At 39.2% G+C, this 22,014-nt stretch overlaps 1 protein-coding gene across 2 annotated transcripts in view; it reads right to left on the reverse strand.

Moving 5' to 3' along the window:
* The window catches only part of HECW1 (HECT, C2 and WW domain containing E3 ubiquitin protein ligase 1), a 592,171-nt gene that overhangs the window by 333,873 nt on the left and 236,284 nt on the right, over positions 1-22,014 (reverse strand). For both annotated transcript variants that reach the window (XM_066272070.1, XM_066272071.1), the window contains one exon: positions 17,038-17,132. In XM_066272070.1, coding sequence (XP_066128167.1) covers positions 17,038-17,132 — 95 coding nt within the window. The remainder of the gene's footprint in view (positions 1-17,037; positions 17,133-22,014) is intronic.

Consider the following 22,014-nt stretch of genomic DNA (forward strand, 5'->3'; position numbering starts at 1 on the left):
TTTGTTTTAAGGTCAATAAGTAGCTGTCTTATATATTTTGGTGCTCCTTGGTTTGGTGCATATATATTAAGGATTGTTATGTCTTCTTGATTCAGTGTCCCCTTAATCATTATGAAATGACCATTTTTGTCTCTGAGTACTTTTTCTGTCTTGTAGTCAGCATTATTAGATATGAGTATTGCTACGCCTGCTTTTCTTTGGGTGTTGTTTGCTTGGAGTATTGTTTTCCAGCCTTTAACTTTGAATTTGTTTTTATCCTTGTTGCTTAGATGTGTTTCTTGTAGGCAGCATATAGTTGGATTTTCTTTTTTAATCCATTCTGCTACTCTGTGTCTTTTTATTGGTAAGTTTAATCCATTTACATTTAGTGTAATTATTGACACTTGTGGGTTCCCTACTGCCATTTTATAAATTGCTTTCTGTTAGTTTTGTATCTAGTTTGATTCTTCTCTTTTGTTTTTCTATCATTTGTTTTTGTTTGTTTGTGTTCCATACTTCTTTCCTCTGTTGCTACCTTTCTTAAGTCAAGTGTTTTTGTAGTGGTTTTTTTAAGGGTGGTTACCATTAAGTAATGAAAAGGGTACCTACCATATTCATTGTAGTACCCTATCTTATAAGTATTTCTGCACTTCATCATCCTTCGCTACTGTTAATCTCCATCCTCTCCCCCCTTTTTTTCCTTTGTTGTCACAGTTTAAGTTTGGTTTTATTGTGTTCTTGGTGGAGCTGTTACTTGTGGTGTTGTTTTCTTTTGTTCTTTGAATCTGGTTGGAAAACCCCCTTTAGTATTTCCTGGAGTGGGGGCTTTCTGTTGATAAATTCTCTCATCTTTTCTGTATTTGTGAATGTTTTTATATCTCCTTCATACTTGAAGGATAGTTTTGATGGGTATAGTATTCTTGGCTGAAAGTTCCTCTCTTTCAGGGCTTTAAATATTGGGGTCCACTCTCTTCTAGCTTGTAGAGTTTCTGCTGAGAAATCTGATGATAATCTAATAGGCCTTCCTTTATATGTTGTACTCTTCTTTTCCCTGGCTGCCTTGAGAATTTTTTCTTTGTCATTGGTTTGTGTCATCTTTATTATGATGTGCCTTGGAGTGGGTTTTTTGGGGTTAAGAAAACTTGGTGTTCTGTTTGCTTCTTGAATTTGAGGCTTTAGTTCCTTCCACAGGCTTGGGAAGTTCTCGTCTATTATTTGTTTGAGTATATTCTCCATTCCATTTTCTTTCTCTTCTCCCTCTGATATACCTATTATTCTTATGTTATTCTTTCTGATGGAGTCAGACAATTCCTGTAGGGCTTTCTCGTTTTTTATTATTTTTGAGTCTCTTTCTTCTTCTCTCTGTTGTGCCTCAAGTTGTTTGTCTTCTATTTCACTAATCCTATCTTCAATCTCGGCTGTTTTGTTAGCTAAGCTTGTTACCTCGTTTTTCAGCTCGTGAATTGAGTTTTTCGTTTCTGTTTGATTTGTTTTTATAGTTTCAATTTCCTTGGTAATATATTCTTTGTGTTCATTGAGTTGTTTTCTGATCTCCCTATATTGCCTTTCTGTGTTTTCTTGTATCTCTCTGAGTATTTTTAAGATTTCTATTTTAAATTCTCTGTCATTTAGCTCCAAGGCTTCCAATATGTTAAGTCTTTTCTCCATAGATTTTTCCACATCTATTTGTGTTACCTCTCTTTCTTTTGTATCCATAATATTCGATTTCCTCTTTCTTATCAGCATCTGAGGGTGGTCTTATTGATAGCACTAATTAGAATTTATAAAGAGTAAAAAGTAAAAAAAAAAAAAAAGGTTAAACACCCCACAAAAAAAACCCAGTAATAATTTATTATTTCCCCCTTTTTTTCTCTCTTCTCTTTCCCTCCTCTCCCCTCCTCAGGGAAATATTGTGCCTATAATGGAGGGCCTGATTTGGGGTGAAGAGTTCAAGGGGCAAAAAAAAGGAAGTAGGGGCCTACTAAATGCAAAAAAAAAAAAAAAAGGAAGAAAATCTTAGACAAGCATAAGATGATTTGCTTGTAAGCGATAGTCAACTAAGAGATATAATGAGAGGGATAAGAGGGAACCAGAAAAAAGGACCAAAAAAGAATAATAAAGAAGAAAAAATAAAAATAATAAGTAAAAATCTGTTGTATTAAGTCGAGCAAAGACTAAATACAATGGAGACCTTGGGTTGGGAGGACCCAAAATGCCACAAAAATAAACAAACAAAAAAAAATAAAAAAAATTAAAAACAAAAGCAAAAAAGAGAAATAAATCCAAAAAAAAGCCTTGAGTCCCAAATTAACTTATTTGTTCGTGATTGAGGATTATATGGGATGAAAGTAAAATGAGAAAAGAAAAAACGAATAGAAAGGAAAAAATAAGAAAAAGAGAACAATGAAGGAAGAAATAAAATAGGGAGAGAAAAAAACAAAATAAAGCAAGACAAAAAAAAACAAAAGAGGAGAGAGTGAGAGTTAAGTGTTTTGGAGTATAACCTTAAAGGAGGGTGAGGATGAAGAAGAAAAATAAAATGCAACACTCATGGGTAGTGTAGTTCAAGAAAGGGGAAGCATGAGATGGGCAGAGAATAGAAGGACTGAGGTGGAGGATATAAAGGCAAAAAGATAGAAGAAACAAACAACAACAAAAAAAATTAGTGGATCAAGTTGTAAAGTCTGTGGGTTTTTCTTGATTTTGAGAGGTTAACTTCTTCCTTTTTCTTTACTCTCCCTCTTCCTGGTCGGTGACTCTGTACCCCAGGCTCTGCCCCTGTGTCACTCTTAGGTAGGGATTTGCAGTTGATGGGATTCTATGGCAATGTCATATTATTGGCTTTAGTCTTGCTGGAAGTAAAGGCTTGTTGGCGTTTGCAGGGTCCAACGATGAGAGAGTTTGCTTTCCTGGATTCTCTCTCCTAGTCCCCCCTTTCTGAATTAGCAGCCTGGTGATCCAGCTATAAGGCTGCAACTGCTTCTGCCTGGGGAGTAAGAGGCTCAAAGAGCTGGGAAATCCCCACCCTATCCCCACTCAGTGCAAGGCTTTGGGAAAGGCTCTGACAGTCAGGGCCTCCAGTGTAATCAGGCGGGGGTGGGAGTCAATTGTTGTCAAGGTGACTGTTCAGCGCCTATCATTTAGTTGGACCTCTCAACCCAGGCTTTCCACACTTTGTAGCCTGTTTTTGCAGGGAAGAAGAGGCACTAGTCTCTGCTTACGACTAGTGTAGTATAGACCTTATTATCTGCCAAGTCCTTCTTGTTAGCGTTTATCCCTGAATATGGAGGCTCTATCAATCAGAAGTTGCCCCCGCCCCTTTAGCGAGAGGCACTAAAAAATATCACGCCTCTTGTCTTGGATCGCTGAACTGAGAGAGATCTTATCAAATAGAACTGAGGGTGCGCAGATTTCATGGGTTAAGCTAATTTCAGTGATTGGGATGCAGCTGTGCTTCCGAAGGTATTTTAGGCTGCCTGCACGCGCCCCTCTCCCAACGCTTGATTGTTAGCTTGAATGGCTGGGTGAGGTGCCCCGCCCACGGAGAGAATCTCCCAAGCCTCTCCCGCTCGCCCCGCTGCTGGCGGCTGGACCGCACCAGGCGCAGGATAATGGAGCCCCCTCGGTTTGCGGGCCAGCAGGGCGCCCTGGGCGCGTGGAATGCCCAAGGCACACGCGCGAATGGGGCGCTCCGGGCACCGGTGGCCGGCGACCCCCACTCGCAGTGTGCGGGCCGCTGGGAACGTCAGCGGTGCTCAACCGGACCGGGCCCGCGCGCCGCTGTTCGCGGCGGCTCGAAGCGGTGGCTCGCGGCGGCCGCTGGCGGTGGCGGCTCGTGGCGGCCGCTCGCGGCGGCGGCTCGCGGCGGTGGCTCGCGGAGGCGGCTCGTGGGGGCTCGCGGTGGCGGCTCGCATCGGCAGCTTGCGGCGGCTCGCGGTTCCCAAGTATATGGGCTGACTCACCACAGGCGCACTTCCTTGTAGTTTGAAAGAAAGTCCCTGTGGTAGATTCCTCCACACCCTCGTCTCTCAGATTCAAGTGATAACAGTCCTTTTGCTATCAGTTTGTGTGGAACTCCGGAATGCTCCAAGGATAAATTTTTCTGTTTCTAGTTGATAAATTTGTTGTGATTTAGGGGAGAGCTGTCGGACGCGCTGCTCAGGGCGCCATTTCCGTGACGTCACCCCAAAGTTTTTTTTCAGTAACTGATGCCAACAAGCAGCCAGCAGACAGAGGCTGCAAAAGGCAGAAATCAATGAACTTTGGCCTTTTAAGCAAACCTTCCCCCAAGCCCAGAGGGAGTAAAAGCCAGCCTTGGTGTTCAGTTTAGTATTTACGTGTGCTCCTGGTTCCAGCAGAGACAGCCACAAACTCTAGATTGCTTGTGGCACCACTAATGTGCCTGAGGGCAAATCACGGCCAGTTTCTCCCACTGGTCTGTGCCAGAGAGGCCCAGGGCTGGCTTATCCAGTTGCCAGCTGCTGAGAGCATTGGTTCAGGACCTAACAATACAGGCTAGAGTGGTATCCTAAAGAAGGGCTCCTCACACCTGGCCCACCTGAGGCAAGTTCTGCTTTCTGTGATTAGCACCTGCACAGTGGCTCATGTGCATTAAAAAGGGTGAAGCTTCAGTCAGCTGCCCTGAGTGCTGGATATTCTGTCCCACTGGGCTACATTGCACAGGGGGAAGGGATGCTTGCAGCATAAACATTTAAAGTGTGGGTTCCTGTGACCCTATTGTTGGATCTGGCTGAAGTGCTTAGCCACTCTCTAATGGGGCACAGTCAGCCCCAGGAGAAGAATCTCTCAGTCTTCCTCCTTGAGACCAGGGTCTCACCAAGTATAAAAACTTCCACAAAGGGGACTGCTGGACCCACTCAATTTGAACCTGCTGCTCATCTTGTTGGGGAAAAATAAAATTTGAGTATCCAGTGGTGGCTGAGGAATTAGTTTCTGGAGTAGAGGCCACATTCCGCATAGGCTCCTGATCAAGAGAACCCTGAAGTAAGGGGTCACACTAAAGATGTATTCCCAACTTCAGCTTCCATGTCCCAATAAGTTTACAATCTGTAGAGTGCTTGGTTGGGTGAGGCCAGTCAGAGCCCACATTACAGTCTTTCCACAGAAGAGTGTATGAGAAGACCACTCAGCTGCAAAAGAAAGTGGAGCTGCTGAAAAATGGAAGTAAATCTTATAAAGCTTGAAGCTCTTATGGAGCAGCTGTCATCCCTAAGCAGGATGAAGCTGATCTTTAAATACAGGTTGGCCCATCCTGCACTACCCAGGAACTGAAAGCGCAGGCACAAAAAGCAAAAAGAGCAGTAGCTGCAGACACATAGCCCACAGTAAGTTACAAACAATGTCTGATGTGAACCCAAGAAGATCTAAAACCAACACAACTGGTAGTGCTTGGCAAACAGCACCAACCCTAGACTCAGCTAGCTACACAAGTAGTACACTCAAAGGAGGATTGTAGCAGGGACCAGACACTAAAAAAGAAATATGACCAACAGGAAAGACATTGAACAGGATGTAATACATATGATTAAGGCTGACCCTTAGAGCCATCCAACCTGAAGCAATAACAATACCCATGAAAGAGCCAACTGTATTTAATACTCACATACAAGAAGAGGAAAAATAGTACCCTCAAGATGCATTTCAAGAGCAAAAAAATAACATGGCCTGGAGGTCAGTACAACCAAGCAAATCTTCCTCATAAAGACACCACAAAAATTTCAGTCAGACAGCGCTACCTAACAGAAAAAATGGGTAGACAGAGAAATGTGACCCAAATGCATCAACAAGAGAAATCCCCCAAAAAAGAACTAAATAAAATTTAAGTAATCAAACTATCAGAAGTAGAGTTTAAAATAATGATTTTTAGAATGCTAAAAAACTTGTAGAACATTGGATGGTCATAATAAATTCCTAAATAAAGAAACAGCAAGCATCAAAAAGAACATTGTAATCATAAAAAAGAAAAAGTCAGAAATGACAAATACAATATCAGAAATAAAGTCTGCACTAGAAAAAGTGACAGCAGGCTAAATAAAGCAGAGAATTGAATCAATGATGTAAAAATCAAGATAAATATAAGCACTGAAGCAGAGGAGCAAAGCAAAAAGAGGCACAAATAGACTGAGGAAGGTCTAAGAGACCCTGTGACAACATGAAGAAAACAAATTCCACATCATAGGGGTTCCTGAAGGAGAAAAGAACAAACAAGGGATAGAGAACCTGTTTAAAAAATCATAGCTGAAAATTTTCCTAAATTGATGAAGGAAAAAGTCAACTTCAAGAAGTACAGAGAGTCACATTAAAGAGGAACTCAAGGAGACCTACAGCAAGACACATCATAATTAAAGTGTCAAAATGAAGAGACAAAGAAAGAATCCTAAAAGCTGCGAGAAGTAGTTAATTATCTACAGAGAAGCTCTCATAAGGGTGACATCTGACTTCTCAACGAAAACATTTGAGGACAGAGGGCATTGGCAAATATTCAAAACAAAAACCAACAAGCAAGACTACTTTATCCAGTAAGGTTATCATTTAAAATAGAAGGAGAAATAAAAAGATTCTCAGAAAAAAAGATTAAAAAAATTCATTACAACCAAACCAGTACTGCAAAAAATGTTGAGGACTGCTAAAAAAGGGCAAAATAAAAAAAAAATCAAGAGAAAGAAGATTGTAGATTTAAAGAATAAAATGGTAACAAATAAGTATACATTAATAATAACCTTAAATGTAAATAAATTAAATGTTGCAATCAAAAGACATACTGTAGCTGCATGGACAAAAATACAGGACCTGTATATATGCTGTCTACAAGAGACCAACATCAGAACAAAAGACACACAAAGACTGAAAGTGAAAGAATAGGGAAAAAGAATTTCATGCAAATGGAAAAGAAAAAAAAGCTGGAGTAGCAAAACTTATAACTGACAAAAGAGCCTTTAAAACAAAAACTACAGTAAGAGATAAAAGGGTCACTATATAATGATAAAAACAAAATCCAAGTGGAGGATATAACCATTGTAAATATTTATGCGCCTAACACAGGAACACCTAAATACGCAAAGCAGGTTTTGATGAACATAAAGGGTGAGATTGACAGCAATCTTATAATATAATAGTAGGGGATTTTAATACCCCACTAACATCAGTGGACAGGTCCTCCAGAGAGAAAGTTAACAAAGAAACTGCAGCCTTAAATGACACACCACATCAACTGGATTTAAGTGATATCTTCAGAAACTTTCACCTCAAAGTAGAGGAATATGCATTCTTTTCAAGTGCTCCTGGTACAATTTCTAGGATAGACCACATGTTAGGACATAGAACAAGTCTCAATAAATTTAAGAAGATTGAAACCATATCAAGCATCATCTCTGATCAAAATGACATGAAACTAAAAATTAACCACAATAGAAAAACTGAAAAACATTCAAACACTTGGAGGCTAAAGAGCATGCTATTAAATAATGAATAGATTAATAATTAGATCAAGAAAAAATATCATAAAAAATTTTCATAAACAAATAAAAATAAACATACAATGACTCAAAATTTATGGTATACAGCAAAAGCAGTCCTGAGAGGGAACTTCATAACATGACAGGCTATCTTAAAAAGCAAGAAAAAGCTAAAATACACAACTTAACCCTGCATGTAAAAGAACTAGAAAAAGAATGACAAAGCTCAGAGGAAGTAGAAGGAAGAAAATAATGCAGATCAGAGTGGAAATAAATGACATAAATGCTAAAAAAAAACCCCAAAACAAAACAAAACAAAACAAAATATGAATGAAACCAAGAGCTGATTATCTGAAAAGGTAAACAAGATTGACAAAGCTTTAACCAGACTCATCAAGAAAAAAGAGAGGGCCCTGGCTGGTTGGCTCAGCGGTATAGTGTCAGCCTGGCGTGCGGGGGACCCGGGTTCGATTCCCAGCCAGGGCACATAGGAGAAGCACCCACTTGCTTCTCCACCCCCCCTCCTTCCTCTCTGTCTCTCTCTTCCCCTCCTGCAGCCAAGGCTCCATTGGAGCAAAGATGGCCCGGGTGCTGGGGATGGCTCCTTGGCCTCTGCCCCAGGTGCTAGAGTGGCTCTGGTCATGGCAGAGCGATGCCCCAGAGGGGCAGAGCATCACCCCCTGGTGGGCAGAGCATCACCCCTGGTGGGCGTGCTGGGTGGATCCCGGTCGGGCGAATGCGGGAGTCTGTCTGACTGTCTCTCCCGTTTCCAGCTTCAGAAAAATACAAAAAAAAAAAAGAAAAGAAAAAAGAGAGAACTCAGGTAAGTAAAATTAGAAATGAAAGTGGAGAAGTAACAACTTACACCACAGAGATACAAAAGCCTGAAAGAAAATACTATGAAGATCTATATGCCAAAAAATTGAACAACCTAGGTGAAATAAATAAATTTCTAGAAACATACTATTTTCCAAAACTCAATCTGGAAAAATCAGAAAACCTAAACAGACCGATTATAGCAAATGAAATTGAAACAGTTATCAAAAAATTCCCAGCAGTTCTGGACCAAATGGCTTCACAGGTGAATTTTACCAAATATTCAAAGAAGATCTAACACTAATCCTTCTCAAGCTATTTCAAAAAAGTTCAGGAGGAGGGAAGACTTCCAAGCTCCTTTTATAAGGAAAGCATTATCCTCATTCCAATAGCAGGTAAAAACACAAGAAAGAAAGAAAACTACAGGCCAATATTCCTGATAAACATAGATGCTAAAATTCTCAACATAATATTAGCAAACCAGGCCCTGGCCAGTTGGCTCGGTGGTAGAGCGTCGGCCTGGCGTGCGGAAGTCCCGGGTTTGATTCCCAGCCAGGGCACACAGGAAAGGTGCCCATCTGCTTCTCCACCCCTCCCCCTCTCCTTCCTCTCTGTTTCTCTCATCCCCTCCCACAGCTGAGGCTCCATTGGAGCAAAAGATGGCCTGGGCGCTGGGGGTGGCTCCATGGCCTCTGCCTCAGGCACTAGAATGGCTCTGGTCATGACAGAGCAATGCCCCGGATGGGCAGAGCATCACCCCCTGGTGGGCGTGCCAGGTGGATCCTGGTCAGGCACATGCGGGACTTTGTCTGACTGCCTCCCCGTTTCCAGCTTCAGGAAAAAAAAAATTTTAGCAAACCAGATCCAGCAATACATTAGAAAGATCATACATTATGATCAAATGAGATTTATTCCAGGGAGGCAAAACATTAACAATATTCACAAATCAATCAATATGATTCATCAAATAAACAAAATGAAGGATAGAAATCACAAAATTATATCAATAGATGCAGAAAAAGCATTTATAAAATCCAGCATCCATTTATGATCAAAACTCTTAGCAAAATGGGAATAAAGGAAACATTCCTCAACATAATAAAGGCCATCTATGACAAACCAACAGCCAACATCATACTCAATGGGCATAAATTAAAAGCAATCCTTTTCAGATCAGGAACAAGGCAGGGGTGCTCCCTTTCATCACTGTTATTCAATGTATTTCTGGAAGTCTTAACCACAGCAGTCATACAGAAGAAAAAATAAAGGCATCCAAATTGAAAAAAAGAAGTAAAACTATCATTATTTGGTGATGATATGATATTGTACATAGAAAACTCTAAAGTCTCAATCAAAAATGCTACTAGACCCAATAAATAAAATTGGCAAAGTGGCCGAATATAAAATTAATATTCAAAAAGCAGTGGCACCTTACCAGGCAGTGGCACAGTGGTTAGAGTGATAGACTGGGACACGGAGGACCGAGTTTCAAAATCCTGAAGTTGCCAGCTTGAGCACAAGCTCATCTGGTTTGAGCAAGGCTCACCAGCATGAGCCCAAGGTCGCTGGTCACTCGGTCTGCTATACCCCTTTGGTCAAGGCACATATGAGAAAGCAATCAAAGAGCAACTAATTGTACAGCAAAGAACTGATGCTTCTCATATCTCTCCCTTTCTGTCTGTCTGTCCCTGTTTGTTACTCTCTCTGACTCTCCTATCACTGTCACAAAAAAATAATCAGTGGCGTTTTTATACACCAACAATAAACTGTCTGAAAGAAAAATTAAGAAAACAATCCCCTTCACTATTGCAACAACAGGAAAATAAAATAAAATACCTGGGAGTAAATTTAACCAAGGAAGTAAAAGACTTTTACTCAAGAAAATGATAAGACATTCAAAAAATAAATCAAGGAAGATACAAACAAGTGGAAGCATATACTATGTTCATGGATAGAAAGAATAAACATCATTGAAATGTCTATACTACAGAAAGTAATCTATAAATTCAATGCAATTCCTATCAAAATACCAATGGCATAAGAAATGATGATATTAGATCATTTACAACATGGATGGACCTTGATAACATTATATTGAGTGAAATAAGTAAATCAGAAAAAATAAGAACTATATGATTTCATACATAGGTGAGACATAAAAATGAGACTCAGGAACATGGACAAGAAAAAAAAATATCAATGGCATACCTCAAAGATCTAGAAGAAATATTCCAAAAAATTAATGTAACCAAAAAATAAAAATAAAAAACATGAATAACCTCAGCAACCTTAAAAATGAAGAATAAATTGGAAGGTATCACACTTCCTGATATCAAATTATATGACAAGGCCATAGTAATCAAAACAGCTTGGTACTGGCATAAGAACAGGCATACAGATCAATGGGAGAGAATAGAGAACCCAGAAATAAACCCACAGCTTAATATTCTGTTGATATTTGACAAAGGAGGTAAGAGCATACAGTGGAGTAAAGACAGTCTCTTTAATAACGGTGCTGGGAAAATTGGACAGGTACATGCACAAGTATGAAACTAGACCACCAACTTACACCATTCACATAAGTAAACTCAAAGTGGATAAAAGACTTAAATATAAGTTGCAAAAACATAAATATCTTAGAAGAAAACATAGGCAGTAAACCTATGTTTCTAATATTTCTCATAGCAATATTTTTGCAGATATATTTCCACAGGCAAATGAAATAAAGAAAATAAACAAACTGAACCATATCAAACTAAAAAGGTTTTACACAGTAAAAGACACCATTAACAAAATAAAAAAACAGCCCACACAATGGGAGAACATATTTGCCAATACGTCTGATAAGGGGTTAATAACCAAAATTTATAAAGACTTCTAAAACTCAACACCAGGAAGGTAAACAATTCAATTAAAAACTGAGCAAAGAAATGAATAGCCAGTTCTCCCAAGAGGACTTAGAGATAGCCAATAGGCATATGAAAAAATGTTCAATGTTACTAATCATCAGAGAAATATAAATTGGAACCATAATGAGATACTACCTCACACCTGTCAGAATTGCACTCATTAACAAAACTACACACATTAAGTGCTGGTGAGGGTGTGGAAAAAAGTGAACCCACTTGCAATTCTGGTGGGAATGCAGACTTGCGCAGCCACTTTGAAGAACTGTATGGGGTTTCCTCAAAAAATTAAAAATGAAATTGCCCTTTGATCCAGCTATCCCACTTTTAGGAATACATCCTAAGAATACCAAATCACTGATTCAAAAGAAGACATGCAGCCCTATGTGTATAGCAGCATTTTTTACATTAGCCAAGATCTGGAAACAGCCCAAGTGTTTGTCAGTGGACGAGTGGATTAAAAAGCTGTAGTACATATACACAATAGAATAATACTACATGGCTGTTAAAAAGAAAGAAATCTTACCTTTTGTGACAGCATGGATAGAGCTGGAGATTATTATGCTAAATGAAATAAGCCAGGTAGAGAAAGACAAATATCATATGATCTCACTTATATGTGGAATCTAATGAACAAAGTGAACTGAGGAATGGAATAGAGGAAAAGGCAGGGTGACAGGGAGCAAAGGACAACTGACAGAAGGAAGGGGGATGTGCTGATAGGATCAGAAAAGGTAAAGTGATTAGTGAAATTATATATAAATATAATTTCAATTTTATATATATAATCATCAGTTCAGATGCTATATATATATATATCACAGACATACAATAACAAGGCAGCAAATCTCAGAGGTAAGGGGAAAGGAGACAAAGAAAGTGTAATGGGGGACATAGGTGTGGTGGTGAGGACATATTATTAAGTGGGACACTAAAGTTCATGTTAATAAATTAAAATTAATAAACATTTTAAAAGCATGGTATTGGTAGGAAAACAGACAAATAGACCAATTGGACAGAACTGAGAGGCCAGAAATAAAACTACATATATAGACAAATCGTCTTTGACAAAGGAGCTAAAAAACACAATATGGAGAAAAGAATGCCTCTTCAATAAATGGCACTTGGAAAATTAGAAAACCACATACAAAAGAATAAAATTTGACTGCAGTTTGTCCCCCTGCACAAAAATCAAATCAAAATGGATCAAAGTCCTAAATATAAGACCTGAAACTATAATTACATAGAAGAAAACATAGGTACCAAGCTTACGTAAATCAAGGCTCCAATAAGATAACAACTCACACTTATTACATTGGCTATTATCAACAAGACAGGTAATAACAAGTGTTGGAGAGGCTGTGGAAAAAAAGGAACCCTCATTCATTGCTGGAGGAAATGCAAATTAGTAAAACCATTATGCAAAAAAGTATGGTGGTTCCTCAAAAAATTAAGAATAAAATTACCATGTGACCCAGAAATCCCTGTACTGGGAATATACCACAAAGAACTTGAAAACATTGGTACATGAAGATACATGCACCCCATGTTCATCACAGCATTATTCACAGCGTCCAAGACATGGAAACACCCAAAGTGTCCCTCAATAGAGGATTGGATAAAGAAGAAGTGGTACATATATACAGTGGACTACTACTCAGCCATAAAAAAGTGATGACATAGTGCAATTTAGGGCAACATGGATAGACCTTGGGAATATTCTACTAAGTAAAGTAAGTAAATCAGAAAAAGCTAAGAAGTATATGATTTCAGGCATAGGTGGGATATTAAACTGAGACGAACATAGGTAAAAATGAAGTGGTTATCAGGGGAAAGCGCACATGAGGAGAGGGGGTAGGATGTGAGAGAAAAGGAGGAGGTTGGGGAAAGGGTGTAAAGAGAAACAAATACATGGTAAGAGAAAATGATTTGACTTTGGTTGATGGGTATACAATATAATAACAGTTCAGTTGCTATAGAAATGTTTCCCTGAAAGCTATGTCCACTTATTGATCAATGTCACCATGTTAAAGTTAATTTTCTAAATAAAATTTTTAAAAATGTTCTCATTTTTGTTGAATTCAAATAGGTCTGGCACAAATGTATAATGTACATTTTTCAGAAGCTACTAAACTCAGAGGGTTGAAGTTCTAAAAAGTTCTACAAATTCGTGGATTTTTGTTATCAATGTTTACAAAGTCATTTTAGCATCAGGCTAATGGTATAAAAGTGGAGGCAACTGTACCTGGACAAACATTTTCCAGGAAGTAAAGATGTTTGCCTGGTTATAAAAAGTTTTGCATTCTGACATCTTGTTTAAGATGAATTCCAGACATGTTTGAGGTTAGAAAATCTGCTGCACTCACAGACAAATGTTCTACCATTTATTGACTCTGAAAATAATGTAAAGATTCAGCCAAGATTGTTCTGCCCTGAGATGGTGAAGGCTCATTATTGAATTACTCATCTTCTCAGGTCTGCACATTCTATTTGCTCTAAGGTTTACCTGATGCCTGGTTGTTATTCAAATCATTGGACTCTAGGATCCTAGTATCTCACTCTCAAATGTGACCCTACAGTTTTAATGTTTGTTTTGCAAAATATATGTTACCACAACAAAGCCTACTTAGTAAATGATTTCATAGACTCAAAGCCAGAACTGTCGGTGATGTGTAGAAGATTTGGTGGAGTATTGAGAAAACTATTGGGGTTGAAATAAAGGTGTTAAGGTTAATTCACGTACATCTCTCTTACTCTCATTCTCACTTTCTCTTCAAATCTACTTTTTGAAAAGTTATTAAGTGTAAATTCATGCCATCATTGCATACCATGATGAAACTCATCAAAAAGATAAAAAAAGAAACAAAGATCAAGACTTTTCACCTCCGTAAGGGAACTTATGTTTTAGTAGTATGAAGATGCAAGGCTCAGTTGACTAGGCTGCCGCTAATGCCTGCTACCACCAACTCAGAGCCACTCCACCAGCACAAATGCAACTCCTTCGGTGACTGTTTCAGCTCTTGCAGCTGCCAGGTCTTGGCCTGAAGCTGAAGCTGGAGCTCTTGAACTCATAGTTGTTTCTCTTACAACTGCTGCTATCAGCATTTAGCTTCTAGGGTAAACTGCAACTTCTGAACCCCCAATTCTTTCTCCACCATTGTACCAGCTCAAGCCATAGTTGGTTCTCAGCCTCTAGCCTGAACTGGAAGTCTTGAGTTTGCAACTTTTTCTCCAGTGACCATTATAGCTCATGACATTGTCATTCAGTCTTCAGCTCATCCTGGAGCTTTTGACCTCATGCAACTTCTCACACAAAGCTTTCAGTTTCTTCTTGCAGGCCTATAAAAAACACTTGGCCCACTGCCCACAACAGAATAACCTCAGGAAACCATATGCTGGAGAACAACTGCCACTCCTCTATATCAACCTTCAAGGATATTAGCTGCTCCATACTGATCTGTTCCAAATCCTGCTCACAGTGCCAGATATAATGCTGATGGCTGAGGCCAGGCAGGTACACACTGGATTTAGGCAGATGGTAGAGGAACTACAAAGCCAGAAAATTTTAGGCTATTCCTGTTTATTGAATTTCCCCAATGGCAAGGGAGCAAACAGGCAGGGGAAAACTTTTTCTCCTGGTAGCAGGCAAGTGAACAGGAAAATGGTCCATTGCAGTGGTGGGCAAGCAATCCACACTGAGGGAAAGCACCCATAGCCTCATATAGCCAAAGTACTTTCTGAATCACTAATATTTTATTTCAAGTACTTTCTCCCTCTCCAATAGGAAGAAACATTTGTTTAATATACACTAGCATGATAAAGTTCTTACTGGTTTTTGTTTGGTCTCCCCCATTCAGGAATTTTTAATTTATGCAAAAGGCATAGAAATGCCATTTGAAAGTAGTTTTCAGTTAGCCCAATGGTTTTCAAACTTTTTGAAGTTGGGGCACATTTAAAATCATACAAATAATTGTAGGCACACTATATACAAATTTCTGAGAAATATGCTATAATAAGTCAAATATTAAAGAAAAAATATAAAGTCGAGCGTGCTTTTATGGTAATTAAACAAAATAAATACAACAGAATTAAAAATTTATTCTGACATTAAAAAACATTTTTATGTTACATTTTTTGAGTTATGCTTTTTAGAATTGATAAAAAAGGGGTTAAAAAATAAAAAATGACAAAAAAGTTATCTTTTTAATATATATAGATATATTCTTAATAAGATTTAGTAAATTTGGCAGATCCTGGCACAAGTGTTTAAGTTTTTTCATTTTTGTGTTTATGAGAAATATGAGCCTGATGTCCTAGCAATTTCTTCAATGTTTGGGCATATATTTGAAAGGCAAACTCTCATTTCTTTGTCAATACATTGAAGAATTCCTCTCTTTTTACTCTTAATTGTGTTGAGGGTAGAATATCCTAATTCACATAAATAAGGTGTTGAAAATTATAGTAAAATGTTCAAAGCTTTTTTTTATATTGCCACATATTCTTTTATAGAAATCCAAACAGCTTCAAGAGACAATTCCTTATGTTTAATTGTCAATCCAAAACCCTCAGCATACATATCATTTTAACTTTACACCAAAGGATAGAAGAAACTTGCCTCCAGTCTTTCTGGGGAACATGGCGGGGGTAGTGTAAACAATCCAGCACCACAGCTTAACAGCCTTTTGCAACCTAATCAGGCAAGTGAGGTGGAGAATTGGGCAGACTGTCAGCTTACAGCCAATTCCCCACACCTCTGTCCCCCAAAAATCTAAACTCCCAAAACTCTGTTGATTTTTTGGTCCCCAACAGGCACATATTTCTCTGGAATACCATGCAGGGGTCCCCAAACTTTTTACACAAGGGGCCAGTTCACTGTCCCTCAGATGGTTGGAGGGCCACCACATACAGTGCTCCTCTCACTGACCACCAATGAAAGAGGTGCCCCTTCTGGAAGTGTGGCGGGGGCCGGATAAATGGCCTCAGGGGGCCACATGCGGCCTGCGGGCCGTAATTTGGGGATGCCTGCAGGGCATACCTGGAAATCTTCTAGGGCACACCAGTGCATCCTGGCACACACTTTGATAACCACTGAGTTAGCCTAACAGATATGTTGAGAACTAAGATAAAAAAGTATAGACTATGAGCAAAATCACAGAATAAGAATCAAAAGATTATTTAAAACCATGATCTGCAACTAGCTAGCTGTGTGGCCATAAGTACATTAGTCAAGCTATTTGAGCAGTTTCCTCATTTATATAAAAAAAAATCAAGATTTTAGTCTTCTCTGGGCCTCCCATTTTATTTTTTTAAATTTGTTTATTGATTTTAGAGAGAAAGAAAAGGAGAGAGAGACAGACAGAAACATTGATCTGCTCCTGTATGTGCTCTGACTAGGGATTAAAACAGTGACTTTTGCATATCAGGATGATGCTTTAACCAACTGACCTATCTGACCGGGGCAAGGTCTTACATTTTAAAATGCTATGACTAAAATCAGTCACTTAATTATAAGCTAAAAATAAATTAAAACATATAAATGTAAATATTTAAAACCAAAAAATTAAAAAAATGTGTTCCAAAGGATTTATTATTCACTGTTATTAAGCATGAGTTTGTTAGAAACATCTGGCTATCTATTGAAGCCTAACATTTCCCTAATAAAAAGTGGTATGCTTTTTAATAAGGTTGTTTTCAGATCTCATTCTTCTTTATTATTTTAAGATGCTTGTCTGCCTACCTATCCATAATCTATCAACATTTCTTCCTATTTGTATGCACATACACATATACAAAAATAACAACAAATGGAAAATAAAGAAGCACAGAGTTAGGTCTGACCAAAGCAGAAGGAAAAGACTTACAGGAGCTGCTGAATTTTTTACTGTGACACTTGGGGTAGTAGCTCGCAGGGCTCCACTCACTCCATGATAGTATTTGAAGCAGATCTTAGTTTCACCTAAAAGACAAAAATAAAATTGGACTAAGAATTAAGGTATAACTCAGCAAGAAATAGCCAGGGCCAAACCTAACACCCTCAGCAACTGCAACGTCATTTCTCTGGTGGACCCTGAGAAAGCACACATATACTAAGAAAGGCACCCAGTGGCTGACTGGGTTCAAATCTAAAAAAGAGAGGCTAGCAGTAATTTTAAACAGGGACCTTTTAATCAAGAAAACTGCAGCTCAGCCTAAACCTGCACTAAGCCACCTACCTCCTGCAGTAAACTGCCTTCCTGCTCTATGTTTCTGCCATCTGAAGCAGCCTTTGTAAAGGAGTTTCTGGAATTCTATTTCAACCAATGAGACTGAGACTCTCTCCCTTCAGTCAGAGCTGCATAGCTATAGCTCTATCAACTTCTTTACCCACCAATCAGAGCAGCTTGGTTCTGACCAATCAGGAGAATGCCTTTTGGCACAATCAAACAGTGAGGATTCAGAGTCATCATTTGCAGGGGCAAGGATTTGTTTAAATAAGTCAGCTTCAATAAATATAATAATAAAACCTGACCTGTGGTGGTGCAGTGGATAAAAGATTGACCTAGAATGCTTAGGTCACCAGTTTGAAACCCAAAAGTTTACCAGTCAAGATATATATAAGAAGCAACTGCCCTGGCCGGTTGGCTCAGTGGTAGAGCGTCGGCCTGGCGTGCAGGGGACCCGGGTTCGATTCCCGGCCAGGGCACATAGGAGAAGCGCCCATTTGCTTCTCCACCCCCACCCCCTCCTTCCTCTCTGTCTCTCTCTTCCCCTCCCGCAGCCAAGGCTCCATTGGAGCAAAGATGGCCCGGGCGCTGGGGATGGCTCCTTGGCCTCTGCCCCAGGCGCTAAAGTGGCTCTGGTCGCTGCAGAGCGACACCCCGGAGGGGCAGAGCATCACCCCCTGGTGGGCAGAGCATCGCCCCTGGTGGGCGTGCCGGGTGGATCCCGGTCGGGCGCATGCGGGAGTCCGTCTGACTGTCTCTCCCCGTTTCCAGCTTCAGAAAAATACAAAAAAAAAAAAAAGAAGCAACTATGATGTATTGATGCTTCCCTCTCTTCCACCTGCCCCTTTTACTCTGTCCCTACTCTCAAAAATTCAATAAATCAAATGAATCAATAATAAGTCAGCTTCTCTCTTACTTCGAAAGTGTACTTTCCCTTTTCACTGAAGACTGAAGACAGAGTTTGCCTGGCTGGAGCTAAAACACCAAAGATATCTTGCTGGAGCACAATGGAGCAGACCAGTGCAGGACAAAGCAGACTGGTAGAAAGCAGAGCAGACTGAATCAGTATAGGGTAGAGCAGAGCTTAGCCTGCTGGATAGGTGCCTGACTCCAGGGATCATTCACTCAGGGCCTCCTAACAGCAGTGCTGTTTACACAGCCATGCTGTATATCACAATCAATCTGTTCCACAGCCATGTTGTATTCACAGCTGAGCTGTATCACAATTGAGCTGTTACATACCTATGCTGTGACACAATTTAGCTGTTGCATTGAATAAAGTTTCCTTTTTCACTGCATCTCATAGTGGGGATTGCTGTTGGTTTTGAATTTATGCCAATGACTTTGGTTGACTCTCCAATAAGCCAGGCAGGTCCCAGCTGACAATAATTGTCAATGGGTGGCTTAATGGACAGGACTGACTTCTTTATAAAAATGTGTCATAAAAGTTGTTTTCACCTTAGCATCTTTTACCCAAGTTAAATCTACTATTAAGACTCCTGTATTATAGGTTATTCCAAGAGGTTATTATTTTAAGCCCTTAGTTTTAAAATTTTTAGGTAGTTTGTACCTACTACCAATTTATTTCTTACATAATTTCCTGTTACATAATTCATAGTGATTAAAAACTTGGTAATTTGGGTAAGACATTAAGAAGTTATATAAAAACATAGATGGGAGGCATATTTTCTATATGCTTGTACACATCAATAATAAACTCTCAGGATGACATCAGACTAATGGCAGCAAGAGATACACCTGACCACTCTCTATGAAATCTCCCCATGAAATTTCAACAAATTGAACAGCTATAATGCAGAAAAGCCACTCCAGCTGGGCTCACAGGCTGGCCTGAAAGATCTGCACACTAAATGACTAAAGGTGGAAGGAGTTGTGGGGGTGGTGGAAGAGAAGATATACTTGTGGTAGGTTACAGAGAGGAGACAAGTCCAGACTATCTGGGTTTTCATATGATGGGGCTCCAGAGCAGAGGGAAGACCAAAACAATACTGTCTGGGTTTTTGTCAGCTGGGGCTACAAAGAGGGGAGAAGACTGGAATGACTGGGTTTCTTTCTACCTGGAGGAGAAGTGAGATTGAGGGGGATATACTAACTCAAACCAGCAGCAGAATTAGGGATCATAGCCAGTGTTCCCACAGTTGCCCACAGCTCACACTCAGCTCAGAGACAAGTGTGGCCCCTCAGCCTCCCAGAACCAGCCTCCCTCACCTCACGGGATACAGAAAGAGTAAGAAACAAACCCCATAGCTAACTCTCCAGAACCACCCTCTCCCCTTAAAAACTGAGATGCTCTGTTTATGGTCCCTTTTTCTGTTAAGATGTTGAGAGGAATGTCCAGGAGCCTGGATGGCCATTACTAAAGCCTTAAAGTCCTCACAACACACCCAACCCACCAACTCAACTGCAGCACCACCTACATCATTACAACAGCAATATCCCAGCAAAGATCAACTCAAGAACTTCAGAGTTAAAACTTGAAATTCAGTGCCACCTACTGGAAAAACACCAAAAAAACTCTTGAAACTGAAATCCTTTGTATTATTCTTTTGAATTTCATTTTATTTTATTTTATTTTCTGTATTTTTCAGAAGTGAGAAGGGGAGAGGCAGAGAGACAGACTCCTGCATGTACCCAACCAGGATCCACCTGGAAAACCCACTAGGGGATGATGCTCTACACATCTGGGGCATTGCTCCACTGCAACTGGAACCATTCTAGCAACTGAGGTGGAGGCCATGGAGCCATCCTCAGTGCCTAGGCCAGCTGTGCTCCAGTGGAGCCTTGGCTGCAGAAGGGGAAGAGAGAAATAGAGAGAAAGGAGAGGGGGAAGGGTGGAGAAGCAGATGGGTGCTTCTCTTGTGTGTCCTGGCCAGGAATCAAACCCAGGATTTTCACATACTGGGTTGATGCTTTACCACTGAGCCAACCAGCCAGGGTCTGAATTTCATTTTAATTTTTATAATTTTAATTCTTATTTTTTGTGGCTGTTTTTTTTTCTTTTTGCTCTTTATTATCTGTAGTGTTTTTTAACTTCTTTTTATTTAAAAAATTTGTATCTTTCATTTTACTTTTCCATTTTTATTTTTCATTTTTGTTAGGTGTTTTTTGTTAGAGTTCTTAGCAATACAACTCTCAAATGCCAACAAGGCAGATTAAAACAAACACCATGCTACACAAGAAAGAAACATGATTCAAAAAGAAAATGAAAAATCTCCAGAAGCAATCTCAATCATATGGAGAACTAGGAGTTAAACAATGGAAAATTCAAAATTGAAGTTCTGAAAATACCTATTGAGATGTGAGAAAACACTGATAGGCAATTTAATGAGTTCAAAAAACAAATTAATAAACAAAATGAGTACATCACCAAAGAGATTGGAACTTTGAAACACAGAAATAAAGAACTCAATTCATGAATTAAAATGAGAAAGTAAGTTTATCTAATAGAACAGGCCAGATAAAAGAGAATAAATGACATCAAGGACATGCAACTAGAGATGCTACAGAGAGAAAGACAGGCTCATAAATTTAAAAAAATTATAGGGCTCTACAAGACTTGTCTGACTCAATCAGAAAGAGCAACATAAGAATAATGGGTGTATCATCAGCTATCTCACTTTTAGAAATTTATCCTAAGAATATTAAATCACTGATTCAAAAGATGATATGTACCCCCATGTTTATTGAAACATTGTTTACAATAGCCAAGATCTGGAAACAGCCCAAGTGTCCATCAGTGGATGAGTGGATTAAAAAACTCTGGTACATATATAAAATGAAATGTTATGCAGCCATCAGCCATGAAAAAGAAGAAAATCTTACCTTTCCCTATGGCATAAATGGATTTGGAGATTATTATGCCAAGTGAAATAATCAAGGTAGAGAAAGAAAAATATCATATGATCTAACTTATATGTGGAATCTAATTAATAAAGTGACTGAGGAACAAAATAGAGGCAGAGGCAGGGTCACAGGGAGCAGTGACAGCTGTCAGAGAGAAGGGAGATGAGGGAATGAAATCAGAGAAGGTGAAGGGATTAGTAAAATTATAAATACATAATACATAGATATAGATAACAGGGCAACAAATTACAGAAGAAAAGATGGTAGGGAGTTAGGGGGAGGGGTGTAATGTGGGGCATGTTGTTGGGGGTTGAGGGTGTTGTATTGACTGGGACACTTGAATCTGTGTTAATACAATAAATTAAAATTAATAAAAAAATAATAGATATATCAGAAGAAAAAAAGAGGGAGAAGAAAATGGAAAGTCTATTCAAACAAATAATTGATGAGAACTTCCCAAGCATATGAAAAGAGTTATATCCTCTACTCCAAGAAGCAAACAGAATACCAAGTTACCGCAAACCAAAGAGACCTTCTCCAAGGCACATTGTAATAAAATTTCCTAAAATTAATGACAAAGAAAGAACCCTCAAAGCAGCTAGGGAAAAAAACATAACACATAAAGGAAGCCTCATAGGTTATCATCTGACTTCTCAGCAGAAATTCTGTAAGCCAGAAGAGAGTGGAACCAAACATTCAAAATACTGAAAGAGAAGAATTACCAGCCAAGAACACTATATTTATCAAAATTATCTTTCAAATATGAAGGAG

This window comes from Saccopteryx bilineata, chromosome 4, assembly GCF_036850765.1.
Source record: "Saccopteryx bilineata isolate mSacBil1 chromosome 4, mSacBil1_pri_phased_curated, whole genome shotgun sequence".
In the NCBI taxonomy this organism is placed as follows: domain Eukaryota; kingdom Metazoa; phylum Chordata; class Mammalia; order Chiroptera; family Emballonuridae; genus Saccopteryx; species Saccopteryx bilineata.